Genomic DNA, 26113 nt, shown 5'->3' on the forward strand with positions numbered 1-26113 from the left:
CGGCTCTGCAACGTCGGCCCAGCCCAGCCGCAGCCCCGAGTCGCGGTTGCTCCGCGCCCCCAGCCTTGCGCCGTCGCCGTGGCTCCGCTGCTCTGGACCGCCATCACGGCTCTGCGCCGCCGGCCTCGCTCGGCCACAACCCCACGCGCGGTTGCTCCACATCGACGGCTCCGTGCCTCGCGGCTCCTCTTGCGCCGCCGCTTGCCTCCATGCTCCTTGCCTGCAGCCTCGTGCCGCGGTTTCTCCTTGCCTACCACACGACGCCGGCCACCTGCAGTAGGGAGGAGATAACACTACTCCAGCGCCCCCCATCACCGGCGGTTCGAAATGGCTATCACCGCCGGTTTGGGGGGCGTTGGATTTAAGTCGATGGTGATGAGAGGGGCCATCACTGCCGGTTGTAAAACTGTTGGTGATAAGAAGGCTTATCACCGCCAGTTCTCAAACCGTTGGTGATGAGGGCGCCAACCGTTGGTGATGCATACTCATCACCGCTGGTTTCTGTTTTGAACCGGCGGTGATGACTTTTTTCCATCAAAAAAATATATTCATATAATCATATTGCACCATTCGTACAGCATATATAATATGTAATTGTAGTAGCAAAGTCCAACCATATAATCTTATACATCAAGATTAAACGAAAGAGTCCATATATCAAGATTGAACACTAAGAGTCCATACACAAAATATATTACAATGTTTGATAAGAACGATATGATCTATGCATTCCACCTAGATTATGCTATACTCAGCTACTAGCTGCACAACCAGCTACATATGAGTAAAGAAGCTTGGTTTGCTCAAATTCCATTTTGCTATGGCAAATCATATAAAGGATAAGTAGAAATAATTTTCAGGTATCTAGTTAGAGAAGTTGCTAACTGACTTTTTCTTGTCGATGTCACAATAATTTTCAGGTATCTAGTTGAAACGGACACTGCACAGACTTAAAACGAAATTGAGTAGACCTGCTAGAAGCCGAGAACTTGATGAACTCTATGCTGTAGTTGTCGACCGGCACAATGCAACACAAAAGCTGCTGCTACTATCGTCGACCTGCACGGCTTGCTGCTGAAATCGAATGTCACAAAAAAAAAAATTGTTGCTCCGATCAGTTCTCAATGGAACCTGATCACTCTGCTGCATGTAGGCATAAACTAAATATTCAGCACAGAGAAATAGCCGAACCAAGACAGGCAGCAAAAGGAACACAAGAGATTAGGGAAAACGGAAGCCTAATAGACAACAAAACCTGAACGCACATGATTGTACCATATGTTTAAGCAGGTAGTTAAATGCAGGCCCTTTGTGATCTGGGCGATTAGAGTCCAACCACTTGTGTCACACTACAACTGAAATTCCAGTGGAGCAAGCACAATGACGTCCTATGCTACCACAAATCTGATAAATGCCGGAGCAGGGCCTAGATACGCAGAACTGAACCACAGCGAGCAACCAAACGAAGCTGACCTGAGCTATGGGATCCCGAAATTCAGTAGAAAGAAATAAAGAGAAGACGTACGAGCGCGGGCGGCGTACCTGAAAGTGTGCGCAATGCAGCAGGGTAGCAGGCAGGACGCGGAGCGGAGGATCCGGCGGGCGGATCAGAGGATCCAAAGACGCAACGGCGTCGGGGGCGCGACAGCTCCTCACGACGGCGGGGCGGGGGCGCGCCGGACCTCCTCGCGCAGCAGCTCCTCGCGGCGGGCCGAGGGGTCGGGGGCGCGGCAGCTCCTCACTACGGCGGGGCGGGGGCGTGCCGGACCTCCTCGCGCGGCTTCTCCTCGCGGCGGGCCGAGCAGTCGGGTGCGCGGTAGCTCCTTGCGACGACACGGCGGGGGCCCACCAGACCTCCTCGCGCGGCAGCTCTTCGGGGCTCGGTCGGGGGACCACGGAATGGCGAGCGGCGCCGGACCTCGCGCGGCAGGAAGGCGGGGGAGAGGATAAGGTCCGGCGGGGGAGGAGGAAAAAAAATCTAAGGACCGGAGAGAGAGGGGGGGTGGGGGTGAGGAGAATGAAAAAAAATAGGTGGAGAACACATCACCGCCGGGTCTTATTATAACCCGGCGGTGATGCTTACATATCACCGCCGGTTCGTAATACGACCCGGCGGTGATATGTAAGCATCACCGCCGGGTCCATTTGGAACCGGCGGTGATAGACTATCACCGCCTGTTCGAAACAAACCGACGGTGATGGGGCATTGGCGATGATGTATTCTGTAGTAGTGTAAGATGAGGGAGCGTGAGAGAGAACTCCCTGTGGGAAGATATAAGGGAGGGAGAGGGAGAAGAGAACTCTACGGATCGATGACGTGGATGCGATTTTTAGGTATGGATCGATGACGTGGACCACAGACGGACCATCCGTTCTACAAGGACGGACCATCCACCGTTCAAAAGGTTCAGAGACCTGAATGCCTGCATGTAAGTACACGTGCAGACGTTCAGATTACTCTGGTGCTATAGCACCGGTGCATCCGACGCCTACCGGTTAGACCGGTGCTGCGTCACCGATTCATCCGGTGCTACTGTTTTCTGTAGAACTCGTCCAATTCAGCGTTTCTTTGAGTTCTTTCTTCGTGTTTTGCTTTGTTTGGCCTTTTTCTTCATCCCTGGAATCTATAATTGTTCACTTGACAAACTCATTAGTCCCATTGATTGCGTTGTTACTCAATCACCAAAATTACAAAACAATGGACTAATGGGGCCATTTTACTTACAATATTTAATCAAATTTCCTATTTGATAAAATTTTTTATAACCAAATGGATACAATAGTTCTTTGTGATGTATTATTCACGTGCACATACTATTTCTAACCATGTATTCTTCCTAACTGCCTCCTCAACTTTTGTTCTCATTCACTAACTTAATATTTTCAAATAAAATCTCACCCGATGCCCATGTGTTGCATTTCACCTCAATTTTTATAAGTGGCATGTATGACAGTATGAGTAGCGAGTCTGGATTCTTCGATGGTTTAATTGGCCCCGGCCCCACTAGGCTGGGATCGTACTTTGAACATCTCACTAGTCACTACATATAGCCAACGCCAGGAGCAACGTCGCATTCAGTAGTCTTCTATCTTCCTCCGCGCCGCTCTTGCCGCCGACGTCCAGGCAGGCAGGGACGCAATCGCCATGGCGCCTCGCAGCCGGCTCCTCGACCTGGAGAGGGACGACGTGCTCTCCTTCAACGGCGCCTACGACCGCAGCGACGACGTAGGCGCGACCGCCCACGCGCTCGTCTTCTGGCACATCTTCCTCGTCGTCGCCGCCCTACTGTTCCTCCACCTCGTCGCCCCGTTCCCGCATGCCGCCGCCGTCTGCACAGGGCCCTACGTCGTCGCCTACTGCTTCCTCCTCTACCGCGCGGTGCGGCCTTCCTCTGCCGGCTGTACGATCGGGCAGAACTCATGGGTCAGTAGGATTTGCGCAGGTGCCATCTTCCGTAATGATCAAGTTGATTAGTCCAGGAACAGGGTTGTGGAGTGTAGTCTTGTCTGTGTGTTCCTCCCATTGTGAACATCAGGCAGCTGGTCTGAGACTCTTGTCTTGATGTATGGCAGTATGAGCGATATATTGATCTGTGATATATATATGCTTGGAGATTGCGTGTCAATATTGTACAAATCAGACAAAATGTTCATAATCTCACAGCGTTCAACCTGGAAGCTAAGATGAATGGCTTGCATTTTTTTTCGCTTTCCATCAGTCCTGTATTTTAGCCGATTACAGTGTACCAGTACAACCAGCCTGTGCAAGTGTGAAACAAGAGTAGGCGCCTGCTTAATTTGTGTCTCTAGCTGAATATCAGGTGATTGTATAGTTCACTTTAGATTTGTCGTAAATTATATCCCCTAAATATAAATTTTAGCCATGTTTATAAAAGATATATAAGTAGCAATGCATGTAATATATAAATGATTAGGTACCTTTTATGGTGGATTTAATAAATCTAATCGGATGTTATAATATTGGTGTGTTTTCTTATAAATTTGTTAAAATCGGAGATACAATTTAGAACAGGAGTAGTAACAAAAGGTGGTAGTCGTTCTCTCAAAAAAAAAACAGAAGGTGGTAGTTGCTTGCTTTGCTCCTCTTCTCTGCACAACAATCTCTCCCGTTCTGGCTGCTTCCTATCTTTGACGGCATAACCACTTATGGCTACTTAGTACTAACTTGTCTATTTAGGAAGTGTTTAGATTCAAGAACTTAATGCCTAAAAGTGCTCAACTTCAGTGGCCAATCCAAACAAGAATACAAATGAAGTAAGCTAATCTTTAACCAAGACTAAAAAACACTAGCATACCCAAACAGGCTGTTAACGGTGATGTTCTAATAGTTGCTAAAATTTATCACTCAACTTTAACATATATATTCAAACAGCACGAGCGCACCATATGGAGTTTACAAGCTGCATATGACTTTATAATCCAGGAGCCCAGGAATATATATGTTTAGTTTAATATATAATGAGTACGTCACAAGTCCATCTCAAAAAAAAAATTATGCTATCACTTTATGACGGATTATTTCATTTTAGATAATAACATACGTGTATTTCTAGCCTAATATTGAGAAATGTGATCATCTGAAAATAAAGCTCATGGATCACTTTAGATAATTGAAGAAACCTGGGCCCAAATAATTTGAGGGATCGGATCAATAATAGGCGATGCCCGTGTCACGCTCAGGCTAGCTCATCCTCTCTTCTCACTGCCAATCACTGTCAATCTGTTGACAAACGAATAAGCATTGATTGATAAACTAGTTCCTAGTTTGGAATGTGAAACACACCAATGTTGAGTAGGCAATTAGCAAGGACAAGAAGCATCCTCGCTCTCATTTTTTATTTGGAGAAAAATATGCTATCATTTTTTCCACGTGAGAATCAAGTCAACGTCTGAGCTCTGTCATGTGCCCCTCCTACCGGCTGTTGGCTCGAACGAAAGGCTGGGCCGGGCTCTTGCTTCCTATAAAAGGCAGTAGTATCAGTCCACTGCCGACACCACGAGAGTTGAGAGCGCCGCATCCAAAAGAACCACACGATCAGCTTTCTTCCTCTCGCCATCGACCTTCCTCGAAGCCATGGCGCCTCGCAGCCGCCTCCTCGACCTGGAGACAGACGACGCGCTCTTCTTCTACGACGGCGCCTGCCACTACAGTGACCGCGTCGGCGTGGCCGCCCGCGCTGTCGTCTTCCTCGCCGCCGCCCTGCTCCTCCACCTCGTCGCCCCATTCCGGCACGCCGCCGCCGCCTGCGGGGGCCTCTACGGCGCCTACTGCTTTCTCATCGACCACACCACGCGGCGGGCACGCTCGCGGTCTTCCTCTTCCGCTGGACCGCTCCCTCGCGCCACTACTCGGCGCGTGATGGCCAGCTGCGGTGGAGCAGGAATCGTGTGTTCGAAATGATCGTCAGGATTCGCGCGCCATTTCTCTTGCCTCTTGGATGGAGAAGGATCAAGGGTGTTTGCTGGATGCTTGCCATTAGCTCCAACAATAAACACCTTCCGAATTAGCGAGAACCACAAAAGGGTTCTTTTTTTTTTCCTTTTTGAAACCATACTAGTAAAAGGGTCCGCTCGGCTAATTACACGATTGCTACGTGTAAAATTACATAAGGGAGTGAGGGATGGTCAATAATGTGATATGTAGACACGTAATCAGCTTGGAAAATAACTACTTTATTCTTTCTTTTAAGGAAAGAAAAGGACTTGACTCAACTGTTAACGTGTAAAAATACATAAGGGGCCAATGATCATGTATATCATATAGAATAAAAAAGATACCACGAAAGCCGACCGCTCGGGCGCTGCAACACGTGTTAGGTGTATCTCTTTTTTTTAATTATAGTTCAGGATGCAGGTTTTATCGGGTTGACCTGATGGCCCAAAACCCAAACAATATAGAATGGTGTTAAAACTCTGGGCGCGTTTAGTTTTAAAAAATTTTCACCTCGAAATTTGTGCCTCTCCTTTGGACACGTATATAGAGTACTAAATGTAGTTAAACAACAAAACTAATTGTACAGTTTGGATGTACAGGGCGAGATGAATTTTTTGAGCCTAATTAGTGCATGATTAGCCATAAGTGCTACAGTAACCCACTTGTGCTAATGATGCGTTCAAAGGCCTTAAAAAGATTCATCTCGCGGTTTCCAGGTGAGTTCTGAAATTAGTTTTTTAATTAGTGTCCGAAAAATCCTCCCGATATCTGGTCAAACTGTTAATTTGACAACCAAAATTTTTTTTTGAGAACTAAACGCGCCCTCGTCCGACCCACAGATTTTATGGTGTCCTCTGGGTCCAACCGTGTGGGTTACTGGGTTACCCAACAAAATATCAGAGGACTGAGGTGGAGAGCCTTACCATCATCGTTCTCGCCGAGATCCAAGGTCTTTGCTAGTGCAGCCATGCCGGGGAAATCATCAGAGATCCAGCACATAGAAGCCCCCACTTCTTACCTCCTGTTGCCCCAACGTCGTGAAGGGGCCGAGCAGCGAGGTCAACAGGGCCACGCCGCCGGCCTCAACGATGGCCTTGGTGACGGACTGCTGGGCGGCGGCGAGGGTGCGCAGCTCCCGGAGCGCGGCGACGCCGGTCTGGCCAAGCACACCACCACCACCACGAGCTGCTCGGCCTCCTCGTCGGACTCGGAGAGGGCCGTGGCGACGCGCGCGCCGTCAGGTCCCGCGCGCGCGGGGCTCCGTCGGGAGCACCCCGATGTGCTCGACCGGTTCGCCGCCTTCCTCAGCGGGGCGAAGCCTCCCATCTCTATCCCCGCGGAAGGCCTCGCCGCAACGAGGCCGCGGCGGAGCAGCACACGCCAGAGCGAAAGGGGCAGCCGGCGCCGGTCCGTGCCGGCGGAGGCGGGGCCGGACATGGCGGGCGGCGGCCGCGCGCTGCCCCTCAAGAGCGGAGCGGCCGGCGCCGGCGGCAGCATCGCCAGCACGAGCGACGACCCCCCGGCTCCGAGAGGGCCTCCCGTTCCAGCGCCGGGTGGAGGTACAAGCCGGCTCCGAGATCTTGGGCAAGTTCGTCGCCGTGCTGCATGCCAAGCACACCACCACCACCACCAGCGACGAGTCCCACGGCCAAGCACACCACCACCACCAGCAACAGCACCGCCGCGACGGACGGGCGGACGGCGAGTCGGCGACGTACTTGGCTGCATTTGTTTTGGGTTAACCAATTGGGTCACTGATGTAAATATTGCAATGGGTCGGACTAACCCAAAACCCAAAATAAATGCTTATGGGTCAGCTGGGTCGGTCACTGGTTGATCCAAACCTGACCCACTTGCAACCTGAATTATAGTGTATAAGGCGATTGTTTGGATCCAAATGATCCCAAAGGACTAACCTCTAACATTAGCATATCCAAATAGGAATACTAACGGGGAAGCTCAATTTTAGCTAAAACTCAAAAATTTTAGAAGAAACTATGAGTATAGCTTAGCACTCAACTTTAACACATTCAAACAAGGACTTCTAACGTACGGCCGGCCGTAATTTAGTCCGACAGTACGGCCACCCCTGATTAGGAAAGACCAATAGAATAAAAAAAACTACTTTCCATATTTGGAACTCACTGAGTCGGTACATCAAAAAGTATATAAAAAAAGGTAGTATCACAAAAAAAATCTACTAGAATTACAACCACCACCACCCCTCCTAATCTGCTCACGTTATATTATTTCTACTTCACCAATACTGTCATTCAACTCAATGGTTACATGGAGCAACTTTTTGAGACCAATTAAGCAAATTTATGAAGAACTCTAAGAAAATTAAAGCATATACAAAGGCAATTTTCACCCATCCAAACATTCAAACAAAATAAATCTTCAGGCCTCATTCTCTAGCACCAAAAAAATATTGACCGACACCATCATCAGATTTGTGTGAGCCTGCTACAGCACCAAAACAAGGAATTGAATCAGTACAAATAACCTAGCAAATTGTCTAAATTAATGAGGACAACTAATCAGCAAAACAAAGGAATTGAATCAGTATTAATAACCAGCAAAATCGCCTAAATTGATGATGAGCTAACCAGCAAAACAAGAAATTGAATCAGTATTAATAACCAGCAAATCCCCCAATTCAAGCCTTTGTGTGACTTGTGAGCTTGTTCATGCCTATTTGTACAACTAACCAGCAAACCAGACACAAACAATGAACTGGGGGGAATGCTTATTGGAACAATATTATTGCCCATCTATAATAATATTATTGCCTAATTCCTATATATAATTTGCCTAAAGTGCTTACCTAGTGTTGATATTTTTGTTGAGTTGATTTGAGGAAAATATTTATTGGGAACCATATTATTGCCCATCTATAACAAATATTGTCGCCTAATTACTACCTATAAATGCTTATAAGTTCTACCAGAATGCTAGTTGTTTGGCATAAGTTGCATGCAATGCTTATGCACTAATCGGCAAAAAGCGGGAATTTTTCTAAATTGCTTCATGTGAACATTTTAAATGCTAGTAGGATAGTATTAAAATGCCTATTAAAATTTATTAAAAGGCAACAACCATACAGAAAAAAGCTAACACAGAAAAAAGCTAACAAGCATGCAGAAGAATAGACCTAGTAAAAGGAGATGGATGGATGCAAATTTAATCTAAAAGGAAATTGAAAAATAGACTCGGTAAAAACAGCGGTTACTGCCTTGCATGATACAAGAGCACAGAGCTCCCAGAAGAGTTGATGAGCATGCTCAGTTGGGAGCCTTACTCAATTGTAGTAAAGCACAGCGTCAACAACACCACCATCATTGTTATTGTTACTATGTAGAACAAACAACGGTTTGGTTGACTAATGCACTATAAACCCAAAGGCCCAAGCTCCGGATCATGAGCCAAGACCACAAGCTCGGACCTGTCCAAATTTCCCAGGAGCAAAACCTATTCTGTAGGCACCCAAGCCATGCAACTGCGTGGAGGCTAAATCCAACATGGCTACCCAGCAGCTGTCAGGATCCACATACGCATGGCAGTGGCACATAACCTCAGCACCCAATCTCCCAGCCAACCTAATCAACCAAGGAGAAAAACCCCACGACTATAATGAACTTAGAAGCAACTTAAAACAAATGAACAGGCAAAAATAATCAAAACCCACACAACCTAACCCTAGCATTTTGCAAGAACTAAAATCAGTAGAAGAAGATGGCATATCATCACCTAAAGGCATAATTTCAGGAATGGAAATTTCATATGTTACAAACAAGAATGCTCAAAAATTTTTGTTAAGGGTATTGATCTAAAGCAAAAGGAACCAGAACTACAAGGATGGATCCACTTACTAGTTTCCCTGTACTATCAACTATATGGTAATCTCCGGTATTTGGTTTCAAGTAGCAACCTTGTGGCATCATCAAGATTAGTATTTTCACGCACCGCAAGAGACGAAGAAGTCATAACATCACCAATGACTTTGCCATTAGTTTTGCTTAGTAGTCTCTATATTTCACGGAATGTCTGCAGACCAGTGATTATGAGTAAAAAAAATCTATGGTGAAGAGATGACCACAAATTCTTTCATAAAAGTAGTGAAAAGCTACTGAGATAAATAATCCGGTAGTACAAACATTGGAGCATGTTATCCTCATTTTAACTGCTACAGAAATATATTGATTAAGCAAGCCTGATTGAGTATTCATATGTACAAAAATATGGTTCAAAGTCTGATGTGGTGCAAAGCATATTATTCTAAGGAGGAGCTGCTTTTCTCAACGTATAAAACTCCCGTGAATAAAAACTACCTCCACATTGAAGCAGAGCACTTTATCTAAAATAGGTGAGAGGTAAAAAGGCCAGGACAGATAAAGCCCAATTCTGAAAGCTGCTTAAAAATAGCACAAGCAATCATTCGATTTACTAGCAAGCACAAAGCATTCATCAAGCCTCATTCATCATCAGATATGTGGTTTAGGAAAAATAATAAACATCATCAGGCATCTTAATTAGAACACAAATGTCAGGCAACATTAAAAAATCATCAGGCACTTTGAATACACAATATCAAACAGAGCTGCTTTTCTTGCTAGTAAAATCCCATATCAAATCGCCTGTAGAGAATCATGCAAATTTCAATTCAGTTCTTTGATAGTTTAAGATATGAAGTACTGATAGTCCCTTTGTCCCATTCGTATCCAACAAAGCATGATTAATCATCATATATTCAAGGACAAAGCCTATAACTATCACGTGCAGACCTCACATGGCGCCACCATTGGCAATCACCTGATTTAATGCATTGTCTAGACAATTTTCTTTTCATTCTAAACTAGGCACTTCTAGTCTCCATCTTATTAATGTATACACTGGCACTTTAAACCTAGAATCACCTACTACAAAATCAATCGAAGGGATCCAAACAGCAATGCTCAAGCAAAACTCCCCTAAATTCTAATTATCTTAATAGACAAACAAGTAGAAACTGAGCCCACAGAACAAGCTGCAATCTACAAATCAGTCAAACCAACCCAGCCTATGAAACACAACTGGATTAAATCTACAAGGAGCTTGGAAGGCCTGGACTGACTTGGATGGTGAAGTCACTCCGAGGGAGATGTTGTGGGATCCTTTGGTGAGGAAGTCCCCACCGGCAGCATTGGCCGCGCCGAGGCTTTAGGAGCCCTCAAGGATGACGAGGCGCTCCCATTGGTCGAGGTCGGCGGCGAGCGCGGCGAGGTCGAACACGGAGAAGAAGGGCCCCTGCAGGGAGGTGTTGACGCAGTGCACGACGCAGGGCTTCCCCTCATGAACCTCGTGGTAAAGCAGCCCACCGTTGCTCGCCGCCGCATCCGGAATCTCCCCTGCAAGCCATCCTCCGGCGAGATTCGAGTCGGGGATTGATGAGAGAAGAAATGAAACTGAAGAATGGGGGAAAGGAGAGGGAGCGAGGGATGCTAGGATGTGCTGTCTGATGCACACTTGGGGATTCATCTCACCTTGATCGGGTTCTGCGCTCCCCCCTCCCCCTGCTTCAATCTCGCCGATGCATTCCTTCTTCTCCCCTCCAATCCCGCCCGGATCCAGAAATGCGCACGGTGGATGCGCGAATCGCCCGTGGATGCGAGATGAGAGAGACAAACCCTAGAGAGAAGGGGAGAAGGGGAATGAACAGACACACGGTCCCCCTTTCTGAAAATGTGCGACTAGTAGATAATGGAAGGAGAAAATGCGTGTGCCGTTTGATACAAGAACGGTTAATGGGAAGCGGCCGTGCGAGTGGATTAAATTACGGCTGGCTGTACCAAAGCCATTACCTTCAAACAAACGCTACCTCTCTCTCTCCGAATAATATAATATCTGAAGGAGGTATTTTTAGATAAGGTTGGAGCCCCGATTGGCTGGCACCACAATCTGTACCCAACTTCCGCAAGAGGTTAATCATCGGTTCCAATGATGTGATAGGTGGTGAGTCGCGCTTATCTGCGCAGACGAACCCATGAGCACGCGCATTATTACCCTTTTTTGTATAAAACGTGCATTATTTATTTTCTTTAGATTGGAAACGTGCATTATTTATACCTACCATAAAATACTACAAACCAGCAGCTTCCATCCTAGGCCCTCACACGGACGTCCGACTCTAGATGAGGAACGGCCCACGCGTGCCTGTGAAGACCCATGAACAGGGTTTACAAATCCGACCGGTCCGGTCAAACCGCTGCCCTCCGGTAGCGGTTTACCGGACCGGTTTGACTGGAAACCGGTTGAATTCAAATCCAAATTCAAAATCGCATGTGCAACCGGTTCCGACCGGTATACCGACCGGTTTGACTGATTTACCAGCCGGTTTGACCGGTTTTATCAGTCGGTATGACCGGTTTGAGAATTTTTAATTTTTGAATTCAAATTTGAATTTTAAATTGGGGCCGGTTTGATACCGGCCCAAACCGTAACCGGGCCGGACCGGTTTGACCGGGGACCGGTTCCCACCGGTTTCATTAACCCTGCCCATGAAGCCCACGACGCGGCACGACTCCGTCAACGGACACCGGCGCCGGCGATCCGTGAGTCAGTGACCCTCGGTTGCGGGAAAGGGTTGCGACGCGCAGGGATACAGGGAACGTCATCGTCGGAGCGCCCTCCTCGGCAGCGCCACCACTCCTGCTCTGCTCTACGAGGTGCGCCGGTGCCTTTACTTCACGCGGCTCGCCGTCGTGTTCCTGTAGTCATCGCCGCACCGGACGACGATGGCGGCGACGCATGGCCGGCGAGGTGAGCGAAACTGTGTAGGTCGTACGTGGTTCAAGTGTGAATTATTCAAAATAGCACAGATGTGAGATGAAATCATTTTTAGCAGATAGGGATGTAAACGGATCGGATACGGACGGATATTACTGATATCGTATTTGTTTTCATATTTTTGTTCGAATACGGAGTCAAATACGGATAGTGCTAGTTTTGACATATAAAAAATGTAACTTTTGAGTATTCAGATACGGATTGGTTACAGATATTGAATACTCAGAATCAGATACGGACGGATAAAAACCCTTATAGACCGGATCGAATCCGAATACAGTTGAGAAATATCTGTACCATTTACATCCCTATTAGCAGATTTTGGTCAGAGAGCGAAATGGAATTGGAAATCTACGCTAACGTTTGGCCGGAGATCTAGTGAGGAAGGAAAATGGTTCCATTCCTGATTTTGAGATGAGCTCGCTCTATGCTACGTGTTTGGTTAAAGGAATGGAATGATTTCATTTTTATTTTGTTAAAGGTACGAGGATGGAACTGCCAACCATTACGTGGGGCACACATTTCGGAAACTCATTCCCTTCCTCCTTTCTTTCACTGAAGCAGCGCAAGCTCCCTCGGCCATGGCTCCTCCTCCTCCTCCTCCCTTGTGACACCCTCCACATGTGGGCCTCTCTCTCTCTCTCTCGCTGCCGGGTAGCTTTGCCTAGGCGGGCGCCCAGAGCTCCGACCCGCACCGAGTGGGCTCCACCTGTGCTCCGCCCCCTGCGCCGATCTAAGATCCTGCTCGCACCGAACCGAGCTCCCATGCCGTGCAAGATCCGCCCTGCATTGCCTGGACTCCAACCCCACGTTGTCCAAGCTCCGTCTTGGGCTACTAGTCTGAGCCCCGCCCCACACCAACAGAACTACGCCCGATAGGAGCTCATGGAAAGAGATGTCGTGGAAGTGATTCACTCGTTCTTGCGGGATCGAGCCATCCCAGTTCTGAAGGGAATATTCCATCTTTATTAGGATGGCTCTATCCCCATGCTCATAAACCAAACACTGGGCGGAATGACTCCATCTCAACTCGTTCCGGAACCACACACTGCCTACCTAATTAAGCTGGAGGAAGTAGAGATAAGGTATCAATAGGACCTAACTGAGCTGGAGGAACAAGAGACAAGGAATCAGTAGGGCCTACCATTTCTAGTTTCTAAACTCTAGAGTCATGTATGATGTGGATGGAAGATGTGGTACACTGCAGCGTCCAATTTTTCTACTTAGGTCGAACTCCCGTCCACTAGCATTTCCATAAAAAGAACAACACCATTGAAGGGTTGGGAATTCTTGTGGCAATATCCGGATAAACGAAAGTGGTAACTTTTGTAGCCGTGTATAACATAGTATATAAATACCCTTTTTCCGAAACAATTCAAATGGAACCTTCTAAGTTTTGTCCGGACTCCTTTCAACTGCCACTAATAATCTTTATTTTCCTTGCAAAACCGATAATCCAAAAAGTTTGCACTTACCAGAGCTCATCTGCTCAATAAATAGCACCCTCCAATAGGCTAAACATGGGGGCGCTTTATCTACAAAATGTAACGATGCCCATGTGTTGCTTATCACCTCAATCATCACCATGCTACTGCGGATAATGATAGGTTATAATAAGTGGCATGTATGTGAGTAGCGAGTCTGATCTGTCCATTTATCTTCCACGTGAAATGCATTTTGTTCCACGTCTTGTTCGTTGAGGGATTCTTCGATGGTTTAATTTGCTCCCAGGCTTGGATCGTCCTTTGAACATGCATGGATGTTAAATAATTAGGCATATGCATGATTAAATTCCAAAATAAATAAATCATGAATATGATAAGATCTAACATAAACAACTCAATCGTACTAACAACAAGACATAGCATAATCATGAATTTAAAAAACATGATTAAGAACTGGATTATGTAACAGTGCACGTACGGAGCAGGTGCCGTCGGGAACACGAACGTGCTGATGGGATGAAGACGGTTCTGCGGACGGAGTGCAGCATACGGTGTTGCAGACAGTGATACACCATAGCAGCCGACTTGGACGAATGACGTGCCGTGATGAAATTCTTGAGCAGTCGCTACCAAAAAAATATTATTCGCCCTGTCCTGTGTAGGATCACAAAAAATAAAACTGTCAAAGCAAGCACATGTATGTGAGATTTCCTTTCTCTTTCCACATATATGGCTTGCTGAAGCAAAAATAGTCTCACTATTTAAGTTGGTCATCCTCAACTTCCATTAGTAATGTGGGACTAAAAAGTTTGTAGCATTTCTCAACTTCCTCATGCTTACATAGGCTTTTGAGATTTTATTTGAAATAGCTACAATATTCGTTGGGTCAAGCTCCAACAGTGTTCATAATCTCGCAGCGACTCAGCGTTCAACTTGGAAGCGGGCTTCATCAGGGGCGTGTCGATGCATCAGAGTAGAAGGAAGCTACACATCACTACATCAGCGAGCCGATGCATCAAACCGAATCCTGCTGCAAATGAATGAAAAACTGAGTAGTTCTGTTTAGATGATTAAAGAGTTCTGCGGTTACGTATCGGTTTTGGTGAAGGACACGTGACCAGGAAGCTGACAAATGGGGGCTGATAGCTTTTTTTACTCGCCAAGAGTCGACTCAAAATATACCCATCATTTTTTCTCACGTGAAACATTTCATTCCACGTGACAAAAGTTAACGTCTGGGCTCTGTCATCGGCCCCTCCTATAAAATGCAAAGTATCAGTCCGCTGCTGACACCACGAGAGCGCCGCATCCAAGAACCACACGATCAGCTTTCTTCCACTCGCCATCGAACTTCCTCGAAGCCATGGCGCCTCGCAGCCACCTCCTCGACCTGGAGACGGACGACGTGCTCTTCTTCTACGACGGCGCCTGCCACTGCAGTGACCGCGTCGGCGTGGCCGCCCGCGTTGTCGTCTTCCTCGCCGTCGCCCTGCTCCTCCATCTCGTCGCCCCGTTCCGGCACGCCGCCGCCGCCTGCGGGGGCCTCTACGGCGCCTACTGCCTCCTCATCGACCGCACCACGCGGCAGCCACGCTCGCGGTCTTCCTCTTCCGCTGGGCCGCTCCCTCGCGCCACTACTCGGCGCGTGATGGCAGGCTGCGGTGGAGCAGGAATCGTGTGTTCGAAATGATCGTCAGGATTTGCGCGCCATCTCCCTTGGATGGAGAAGGATAAAGGGTATTTGCTGGATGCTTGCCATGGTTTTGTTGCAAATCCTATGGCTTACTAGCTCAAATTAAACAATAAACACCTTCCGAATTAGCGAGAACCAGAAAAGGGATCCTTTTTTCCTTTTTGAAACCATACTATAGAAAAAGGGTCCGGCTTGAAAATATTTCCCTGACGACGTCGTACGTACGTGTGGTGTCTGAAATTGTAATATCATCCCGCAAAGTTTTACGGGAAATATGAATAGATTGCATGGTAAAAAAAACTAAAAGTCTGTTGCCTGTTTCTCAGCTAATTACACAAGGGACGGTGTGAAATTGCTGGACGGATGATTGCTACGTGTAAAATTACATAACGGAGAACAGTGGTCAATGTGATATGTAGACACGTAATCAGCGTGGAAAATAACTACTTTAAGGAAAGAAAAGGACTTCACTCAACTGTTACGTGTAAAAATACATAAGGGGGCCAATGATCATGTGTATCACATAGAATACAAAAGATACCATGAAAGCCGACCGCTCGGGGGGCTGCAACACGTGTTAGGCGTATCTCTTGTTTTTTTAATTATAGTGTAATAGGCGATTGTTTGGATCCAAATGCGCCCTCAAAGGACTAACCTCTAACATTAGCATATCCAAACAGAAATACTAATGGGGGGCTCAATTTTAGTTAAAACTCAAAAACTTTAGAAGAAACTATGAGTGCTAATAGATGCTATAGCTTAGCATTCAACTTTAGGCCCTGTTTAGTTCCCACCCCATAAACCTGTAAACGCAAGAAAAACGTCACATCGAATGTTTCGACACATACATGGAGTACTAAATGAAGTCTATCTACAAAACTTTTTGCATGGATGGGCTGTAAATCGCGAGACGAATCTAATGAGTCTACTTAATCCATAATTTGCAACAGTGATACTACAGTAACCATCCGCTAATTATTAATTAATTATGGATTAATTAGCATCATTAGATTCGTCTCGCAATTTACAACCCATCTGTACAAAAAGTTTTATAAATAGACTTCATTTAGTACTTCAAATTAGCAAGATTCCATCGCAAAATTTTTTTGCAAAACATCTAAACACGGCCTTAATCCATTCAAACAAACTCTACCTCTCTCTCTGAATATAATATCTGAGGGAGGTATCTTCTTACATAAGGTTCAAACCCCGATTGGCTGGCTCTGTACCCAACTGCCGCAAGAAGATTAATCATCGGTTCTAACGATATGATAGGTGGTGAGTCACGCTTATCTGCGCAGACGAACCCATGAGCACGCGCATTATTATCCTTTTTTATATATAGGAAACATGCATTTTTTTTTGAGATTGGAAACGTGCATTATTTATACCTACCATAAAATACTACAAACTAGCAGCTTCCATCATAGGCCTCACACGGACGTCCAATTCTAGATGAGGAACGGCCCACGCGCGCCTGTGAAGACCCATGAAGCCCACGACGCGGCACGACTCCGTCAACGGACACCGGCGCCGGCGATCCGTGAGTCCGTGACCCTCGGTTGCGGGAAACGGTTGCGACGCGCAGGGATACAGGGACGAACGTCACCGTCGGAGTCTGAACCCCAGTAACGGCGCTCCTCTACTGGGCGAGGCGGCGAGCCGCCTGCCTCGGCAGCGCCACCACTCAACCTTGCAAATGGTTTGGGCCAGAGTGATTTTAGTGGATTGGATTTGCTCTGGACTTGTTTTGGTTGGTTTTAAATGGGCACATCATATTAATTGATTTGGTTTGAGTTGGATGCTGGAATAAATAGTTCGGCCTGCTTTGGATTGGGCCTAAATGATTTGGTTCTAAATGGATCAAGACTATGAATTGAAAACGGTTAGACATCCACGGTAAACCCTATCCTGCGACCTGCCACGGACGGCCAGACCTATCCTGCGAGTCTGCGACTCCACCACCCTCGGCCGCCACGACGCCAGGCGGTCGCGGGTGCCTCGCCGGCGCCACGCCTCCACCAGCCACCGTCGCCATCAGCAAGCCTCGCCGACCCGCTGCCACCACGCCTCGCCGGCCCGCCGCAGCCACGCCTCCATTGGCCGCCGCCGCCACGCCTCCCAGCACCCGCTGGCCGCCACCACGCTCGTGGACACGGAGCCGCCGTCGCCACGCATCGCCGGTTCCCGCCACCTCCGCCACGCCTCGCGGTCGCCGGTTCTCGCCGCTGCCACGCCTCCGCCGGTGTGTACGGCCCTCCCTCTAGTTGTTCATGGCCTTCTTGTTGGCCTCGAGCTGGCTGCCTACAAGGAATCGAGCAGAAGCCCCCGAAACAAGACGATTTGGACGCCTTATTCTTCTCGGCATTCCTCTCGCGGGCCATCTTGGACTTCTGTCCGTTGCCGCCGCCCATGGCTGGTGGTGGTTCCTCCGATTTGGGTGCTCGTGCGAGAAGGGTTAGGGTCCAAATTTCTTATGCATCCATCTTGTTCAGTTAATTCATACCCCAAACTTCTTCTTTGTGAGAGCAAGCGGCACTTCAGGGTCCTGCTTTGTCTGCATATATGCGTCCATCTTGTTCAGTTTCTGCAGTACATTGTTCTGGTGTCAGGACACCCTGTTAAAATAAGTTAATGAAATATCTGAAATCCGTCGATGAAGGAGTGGCCAAAATCTCAAACACCATTAGTACTTTGATTTTCTTATTCAAACAGCTAGAAGGAGTGGCCAAAAATAGTTCTGCAAATTTACCAGACTGAATTGATCTAGGAAGAAAGGACCATCATCAAATTTTGAAAGGGAGCTGTCTATTTTGTCAGGCTCATCAGATCCAAGCTCATGTGCAAGTCAGTTCAGCCTTCAACATTTGCTCCGATAATGCAAAATCTTTACAAAACAAGTTAAAAGAAAAAGATACTCGCCTCTTCTGATCAAACATTGAATTAAGTTTAGCTTTATCAACAAAAGAGTTAGGTTCTAAAGGCAGCAGATTCTTCTACTCTCCAAGAAGAAACTTGGCTCCAGTTTATTCTAAGGAAAAATGAAATGGGAGCTGCTGCAGACATTGGGATAGTTGCCCTCCCCCACGACAAATTAGGCACAATTGGCTAATCATATTTACACAGGCACATTTGGCTAATTAGGCACAAGTCGGTGACATTTGTTTCTGGTTTTATTCATGAGTATTTTAACTGATCCAGCCATTGCTTGCTTGTGCAGATTCATTGTTATTACCTCAAAAATGTCTGCAAGCACATCCCACACAACTGATAGCTTTGGAACCGATGATGGGCATGATTCATCTCAACCACGTGTTAGGAGATCAAAGGTACGGAAATACTTTGAGCAGGATTTGGTGATGGTAGATGACGTTTGGAAGGCAGTTTGCAAGTATTGTGGGTCGGGGTGGGCAAATTTAACTGAAAACCGAACCGAAAGAACCGGGAACCGGAACCGAAAGAACCGAAACCGAGAATTTCGGTTCCTAGTTCGGTTCCTGATTCTGCGGAACCGAAATAGACCGGTTAGTTCGGTTCTTGGGCTCGGTTAACCGAACTAACCGTAGCCCAACCAAAAGCCCAATAGCCCAATAGCAGCCCAAGATGTAGAACAGCCCATCTTGAACCCTAGCTCTAGCAGACCCCCTCAGCCTCCACCGACAGCCTCTCCACTCCCTCATCCCCCAGCCCCGTGCTCCCGCCGCCTCCACTCCCGCAAGGCCGCATCCCACCAGCCCCGCCACCGCCGTCCGCCGGTCCGCCACCGGCGCCTCCACTCCGCCCGAGGACCGAGCCCGAGGCCCCGACCCCGACCACGGCACGGAGGCGCACCATCTCCCCCCTGCCCCCTCGCTTCCCGCCCGCGCCCACCGCCGGCCACCGCCCTCAGCCCCACCCTTGGCAAGCAGCCGAGCACGCGCCGGCCGCCCTCCGGCTCCCGCCCCCTGGCCACCGTCCCTGCCCGCCCCATGGCCGCCGGTCGCCGGCCCTAGCCCCAGCCCCCTGCGCCGGTGCAGGCTGCAGGCGCGACCAGCGCGCGGCGGCGGCTCCCCCCCGGCAGACGCGACCGACGCGCGGCGGCGGCTCCCCCCGGCAGGCGCAGCGGCAGCGACGACGACCGGATCCCGCCTCGCCCTCCCCGCCCGCCGCCGCGGCACCTCCCTGACCGCCACCGCGGCCCGTTCCCGGCCGCGGGCCCGCGGCCCCGCCCTCCCCAGCGGCCTCTAGCGGGGCATGCGGCCAGCCGGCGCGCGGGTCGCGACGGCGTTGCGCCTCCCTGGTAGGCCAGGCGCACGACGGCCGCCGGCCGGGCAGCCGAGGTCCTCGCCCATCGGCAGTCTAGGGCTCCAGGCGGCGGTGGTGGCGCGCCCGGCGGTGCACGTTCCTGGGTCCTCAACTAAGTTCGGTTCCATCGGTTTTAACCGAAACCGAACCGAAAGAACCGAACCCGAAATTTTTCGGTTCCTAATCTTGAAAAGAACCGAACGGTTCCTGTTTTTGAGGAATCGAACTTCTTTAAGAACCGAAGAACCGAACCGATCGGTTCGGTTAGAACCGAATGCCCAGGCCTAATTGTGGGCTGAGACTTGGGGCTCAATCGGGCACTAGTAGTCTTAGAAGTCATATTGCTACAACTTGCCCGGCTATTGGGGATGCTGATAGAAACAATTTTTTAGCCACCATAAAGAAAAAATCTTTAGATACCTTTGTGTTTGACCCCATCTTAAGTCGTGAGCGCATGGTTCGGTTTGTCATACATGCTGAAATCGAATTCAATAAATTTGAAGACCCTTACTTCGAGCCATGGATGGAAACTCTACAACCAACAATGAAATGTGTAGGGCGCCAAACCGTTCGTAATGATTGCCTCAAGATGTATGAGAAGATGAAGCAAGATCTTCACAATGAGTTTTCAGTCTTAGACTCTCGTGTATGCTTCACATCTGATATGTGGACTTCCCTTCAGAACTTAGGATATATGGTCATAACTACACATTATGTGGATGCTGATTTCAAGTTTAAGAAGAAAATCATTAGTTTGAAGGAAGTCAAGTATCCTCATACCGGCTATGCTTTAGAAGAGGCTATTGTAAGCAGCCTAACCGAGTGGGGTTTAAGGGAGAAAGTGCTTACTTTAACCTTAGATAATGCAGGCAACAATACAAAGGCATGTGAACTAATAGTACAGCATCACAAGCATGAGTTGTTATGCTTTATCTTCTGATTATCCTAGTTTCTTTTCCTTCTGCTGGAACTCCTGCATATGGGATTTTATGCTGTTCTGAATTGTGGTGTTTACCCTAAATAAACCAGTCACCTTTTCCACCCTAGGTTGTTTACAAGCTGTTATCCAGTCACTGAAAATGTTTGAGCTAGCGTTTAATCATCTGTCACTTCTACAGGTGGTTGCAAGTGTCACTAGTAAGAAAAAGTAGTGAACTTTGCATGTTTGCTCTTGTCAATGTTGTTCCACATTTTCTTCCCCATGTTTTCTGACGACCAGATTGTAACTTGGAAGGCTCTCCCAGGGGCGCAGGTCATTGGTAGAATTTTAGTATGTTTTGGATTGTGTTCATCATAATTCATATTTCTTGGTGCAGGTCATTGGTAGTAATAGTACTGGTACTATGATGGTACTGAGCCTTTTTTGTTTTGTCAATTTTTAAGTAGTTGCCGACTGTCTGGTGACAGTTTTAGATGAAAGCGCTGATTGTTACACTGGTGTATCTCTGTAAGGCTGCTGCTTATTTTGCAGTCCTGATGTTGAGTTGAGAAGAAATCCTGAATGTTGCCTGAAGCTTAATGTTGCCTGACTGCCTGAGACTCTAGTCATCTTTCTTTTGTGGGATCGCAATATTATTGATTCAGTTATATTGCTTGATCCCCAAAGCCCAAAGGATGGGGCTGTCATTTTTACTAGTAGGCATGCTAGTCGCCGAGGAATTATCTTGATAATTCAACGCGGCCATATTCACTCAGCTCTCCGTGTTCTGGTGGCCTGTAATTGTTTGGAATCGAGTCTCGGCAACTCCCGGCCGCACGACCTGTAGTAGCATGGCGTGAGCAGTGTGAAACCGTTAATTTAAAATGGTTTCTTAATGGGTGGAACCCATGGATATGGCGTTGGTTTGGTTAGATGTGGAGTGAGAGAAAATTACGGTTTGGTGTGGTTTGGATTATGCACATCAATGAATAGGTTGGGGTGGATTATTTAGTCATCTATGCTGTGCATGGATTGAGGTGGGTACAATTTGGATTTCAGCCCATTAGCAGGGTGAGCCACCACTCCTGCTCTGCTCTACGAAAAAGAAAACACATGCCAAGGCTGACTTCGGCGCCTTTGCACGGCGTCTGCTTGCCTGCCTCCGCAACCGCGTATGCCGTGTCGTCTCCAACGCATGGTGCCCGTTTCCTCAAATGCGAGTCTTGAAATTTATATGGGAGGAAAAATTGGACACAACTCTTGTATGATACTATCTTATTAAAAAGGAAAAGGTGTCTTTTTTGATCCCTGAAGTATTCATCCTCATGTTTCAGTTGGAGCAAATCAACCCTAACTAACTAAACTGGTGCATTTATCATCATTCCTACATTTATTTAACAATGGTTTAATGCGATTTAATGGAAGTTTATATGCCACAGAATTATTTCATTAAACCCTGCTTAGCAACGTAATATACTTAGTAAGATATAAAACTCGAAAAAAAAATTAAATCCTCTAAATTGGGTACTCTGTAAAAAATTTATTCGAGTGACTTAACATTAGACGTTGCTAGGCAATGATTAGTAAGATGATTACATGACTTAAACCAATATTATATGACAAAACATTGGTTAATTAAGGTAGGGTGGTAAATGCACCAATTTAGTTTAGGGGTTGCTTTGCACCAAATAAAATGTGATGAATGAATGTCACATTTTTGCAATACTCCTTTTCAAACAAAAAAAAAACAGAGGCCATGTTTAGTTCCTTTTTGCAAAAACGCAAAAAGGTGTAAACTCTCAATTTGAAGTACTAAATGAAGTCTATTTACAAAACTTTTTGCACAGATGAGTTGTAAATCGCGAGACGAATCTAATGATGCTAATTAATCCATGATTAATTAATAATTAGCAGATGGTTACTGTAGCATCACTGTTGCAAATCATGGATTAAGTAGGCTCATTAGATGCGTCTCGCGATTTACAGCCCAACCATGCAAAAAGTTTTGTAAATAGACTTCATTTAGTACTTCAAATTAGCAAGATTCTTTTTCACTTTAATGCGTTTACGGCTTTTTTGCGTTTACGGGGTGGGATCTAAACACACGCAGAATGGTGTGTACTCAACCATCGAAGTCACGAGGATCCCCAAACTTAAAGCCAAACCAAGCCATCCTTGCCCCCACGGCCCGCAGGAACGAGAAACCCACCCAGCAAAGGCACCGGCAAGCAAGCAAACCAAGGGTCAGGGGAGCCATGGCGAAGCCTAGCGGCGGCGGCGGGGGCGGCCTCCTGGACCTGGAGAGGCACTACGCCTTCTACGGCGCGTACCACAGCAACCCCGTCAACGTGGGCATCCACGAGCTCTTCGTCTGGCCCATCCTCCTCACCGCGTTCCTGCTGCTCCACCTCACCGCCCCGTTCGCGCACGCCGCCGGCATCGCCGCCGCGGTCTACGGCACCTACTACTTCCTCCTCGACCGCCGCGCCGGCGCGCTCGGGGCCCTCCTCTGCTTCCTCTGCTGGGCCGCCAGCGGCGCCCTCGCCGCCCGCCTCGGCTTCTCCGTCGGATGGAAGGTAGGGGCTCTCTCGCATCGGTCGTTGAATTGAGGTCGTCCTCATGGTTTGTCAGGTCTTCCGGTGCTTGGATTGAGATGTATATGTGCCTTGCCCCCGTAATCGGCGACAATTTATATCATTTCTCTACTACTAGTATGCTGATTTGGTACTCATGGGGGGGGGAATTGTTTGTCGATCTGATTAAGAGCAGATTGCATTAATTTTCAGATTATCTACATCATTAGTGTTAGTGAGTACTGGGCGGTGCTTAGTTTGGTCCTGTACTCGTAGTCTGTAACTACACTTTGGGATTTTGGGATGACATTCTGACGCTTCTTTGGGTGCAGTAGGGATATTCGGATGACACTAGCTACTGTAGCCCTTCTATTTGACGAGTCTATCAGTTCAGATTTTAGAGAGGGGTTCACGTGTGAAGTCTTGATCAGCTTTTTTCCTTTTTTTTTTTCTTCTGAGGTGGTAAAAGATTTATCTCTCAGAGTTTCTTGATGGATTTTCTTTTGTGAAATTGTGACCTAGCTCTGTTATATGAATTTTCTTAGTTCATTAACACTCGACTTGGCTCATGGTAATTTCATTTGCATAGCATGCTAATTTCTTTCAGAGTTTGTCTTGTTTACATGACGATGTCATAGGGAACTATTAGTATGTTGTATTTAGTTTTATATAGTTGATACGGTAACAAGGGGAAAAATGACCATCTTTTATTGACCGAGTTTACTCAATATCCATATGCAGCATCTATGATTTAGTTTTTGTTGTGAGTGAAGTAATGGTCAAATAAATTGTGCGCAGATGTGTTGGTGATATCATTGATTGTTAGCAATCTGCTCTGGTTTGTTGTTGGATGGTAGGCTAAGAGCATAATTAATTATCAATGCTTTTGTAGTTTTGTTGATCATGTTGTGTGCAATGCTTTTCGTTATTAGAGAAGAAATAAGCATGTTCGGGAGATTATTTGCTAGATGCTAACTAGATCGAATTGTATCCTAGCTGATTAGTTCTGGAAAGCTGCTTTCAATTTGTGAAAAGGGTTGTGGGCCATCTCCCATTGCTAACATCATGTTACTGGCTTGGCACTCTTTTGCTGATCTTCAAAGGTCCGGATCGATAATGTTCACCATGAAATAGGACAAAATCATACTGGATAAATAATTTTTAGTTCATTGTGGTCCTTCTCCTTCATAAAACTCCTCCCAAGAGATGAAACTATTGGTCACTTGACTCTTCAACTATCATACCTTTAGCTAAAAGGGTTTATATTTTTCATACTTTGTATCACAGAAATATATTGTTCTGACAGGGAACATCTATATATTTATCATATAACAAACTTGCTCATTATTGATGTGCCAATTCCTTAATCCTTATATTAAACTTCTTGTATAACCACAACCACAAAAGGGCAGATTGCATTTTACTTCATCCGCTGCTAATTGTTGCACCATTAGTGGTCATTAATGGTGCTTCTAACAAACTGATTGCCTGCATTTAGTTACTTACCTGCATCAACAGGAAGGCATTCGACTACATCTATGCTAAACTGTGTTTAAATAAACTAATTCTTAAGTCTACTTATCTATGCTAAACTGTGTTTAAATAAACTAACTCTCAAGTCTACTTCCCAAAAGTTAATAGTTCTTTTAATACAGTAAGTCGCTATAACTTACATATTTCAGAAGCTAGACTAGGCAGGTGTTTTCCTTGCACAGCGATCCTCTTTTGTAACATCAGAATTTCAAAATCTTATATCATTGTACTTTGAATACATAAGGCATGCAATGTTTGGAATCTAGTTGCCTGGAGCTAACAAGTGAAATGATTATAGAAACTCTTGTTGTCTGTTTTTCATATTGTCAGTGTGAACTGAGGTAGTTGCAAGATACTTCTTTTATGGCTTATGGTTCAATCATTAACTCTTACATGTATTTTTTTATTAAAGGTTGTATTGGTGGCTCAGTTGGTCTGTTGGACTATGCAATTCATTGGTCATGGAGTTTTCGAGGCAAGTCTCTGTCATGCTATTAGCCTTGACACTATGTATTTTGTAATCACACCCATTGACCTGCAAACTTTATCTTCATTGCAGAAGCGAGCGCCTGCTCTCCTTGACAATCTTGTCCAGGCTTTCTTGATGGCTCCATTCTTTGTGCTGCTAGAGGTGAACTTTTGCATCGCCGTGGTTTTTTGGCTGCCCTGTTGCCTCGCTTGATAGGTCACAACAAGATCACCTCACGACAATCTTGTTTGCTTCAGATTCTTCACACATTTGGTGGGTACGAACCATATCCTGGCTTCCACGACAAGGTGAGCAAGATGATCGAGAAGGCTCGGAAGGAATGGGAGGACAAGAATTCGAAGAAATCATCATGAGATGTGCGTGATTGGACAGCACCAATTTCTAGGCTTGCCTGCTCGACATGGACCTGCTGGATCGGATGAACCTATACCAGGGATGATTACTGAATACAGATGCTATTTATGTTGTAAGTTGCGGACACTCAGTTTTCTGTTGTGTATATTTTACTGGAGATAAACTGAATAATATATGTATACTCAAATGTTAGTGGTGGCGCATGTTAGGTCAGAGCTTGCTTGGCACTAGATTACTTTGCTGCTGTTGTCAAATGTTGTGTTGTAGTACTTCACTTCAAAAGAAAAATGCTGTGTCATACCGTAACTGTTTTTTTTTTTTTGGAACGTCATACCGTAACTGTTTTGCAAGGATCCTCTTAGTTGCTTCACACAAGCATCGATTCAAGCAACCTTCTGGTGAACAAGTAGTCGCGTGACGAGCTGGTTAGGGCTTTTGTGCACTGCACGCGGATTGAATAGATTGACTGCATATTGGAATGGAAAAAGTCATTTCTGTCTCCCTCAACTTTGGACCGAACTCGTTTTTCCTCTCTAGACCAC

The 26113-nt window shown here is 46.7% G+C and overlaps 4 protein-coding genes and 1 long non-coding RNA gene across 6 annotated transcripts; 4 read left to right on the forward strand and 1 right to left on the reverse strand.

The window, feature by feature from the left end:
* Window positions 1-3145: 3145 nt before the first annotated feature.
* Window positions 3146-3597, forward strand: LOC120653595. The gene is made up of 2 exons (XM_039931305.1): window positions 3146-3424; window positions 3574-3597. The coding sequence occupies exons 1-2, from the start codon at window positions 3146-3148 to the stop codon at window positions 3595-3597; spliced, it is 303 nt and encodes a 100-aa protein (XP_039787239.1).
* A 1427-nt stretch (window positions 3598-5024) lies between these two features.
* LOC120656197 lies at window positions 5025-5733 on the forward strand. Its single transcript, XM_039934231.1, has one exon. It carries the CDS (start codon window positions 5096-5098, stop codon window positions 5420-5422), a length of 327 nt encoding a protein of 108 aa, XP_039790165.1. The 5' UTR covers window positions 5025-5095; the 3' UTR covers window positions 5423-5733.
* Window positions 5734-7567: 1834 nt separating this feature from the next.
* LOC120656198 lies at window positions 7568-11297 on the reverse strand. 2 transcript variants are annotated; one of them, XR_005667833.1, is made up of 3 exons: window positions 10978-11297; window positions 10569-10842; window positions 7568-9502 (listed from the first exon to the last, which is right to left on the reverse strand). It is a non-coding gene; the product is annotated as an uncharacterized LOC120656198 (long non-coding RNA). The 2 variants fall into 2 exon arrangements; XR_005667832.1 differs by having other exon boundaries at window positions 7568-10842.
* Window positions 11298-15033: 3736 nt separating this feature from the next.
* Window positions 15034-15724, forward strand: LOC120654126. The gene has a single exon (XM_039931689.1). The coding sequence runs from the start codon at window positions 15089-15091 to the stop codon at window positions 15413-15415; it is 327 nt and encodes a 108-aa protein (XP_039787623.1). The 5' UTR covers window positions 15034-15088; the 3' UTR covers window positions 15416-15724.
* A 7060-nt stretch (window positions 15725-22784) lies between these two features.
* On the forward strand, window positions 22785-25877 carry LOC120656199 (2-hydroxy-palmitic acid dioxygenase mpo1-like). The gene is made up of 4 exons (XM_039934232.1): window positions 22785-23197; window positions 25140-25202; window positions 25287-25358; window positions 25454-25877. Exons 1-4 carry the CDS (start codon window positions 22877-22879, stop codon window positions 25568-25570), a joined length of 573 nt encoding a protein of 190 aa, XP_039790166.1. The 5' UTR covers window positions 22785-22876; the 3' UTR covers window positions 25571-25877.
* Window positions 25878-26113: the final 236 nt, after the last annotated feature.

The sequence above is a fragment of the Panicum virgatum genome, chromosome 1N (genome assembly GCF_016808335.1).
Source record: "Panicum virgatum strain AP13 chromosome 1N, P.virgatum_v5, whole genome shotgun sequence".
NCBI lineage: Eukaryota > Viridiplantae > Streptophyta > Magnoliopsida > Poales > Poaceae > Panicum > Panicum virgatum.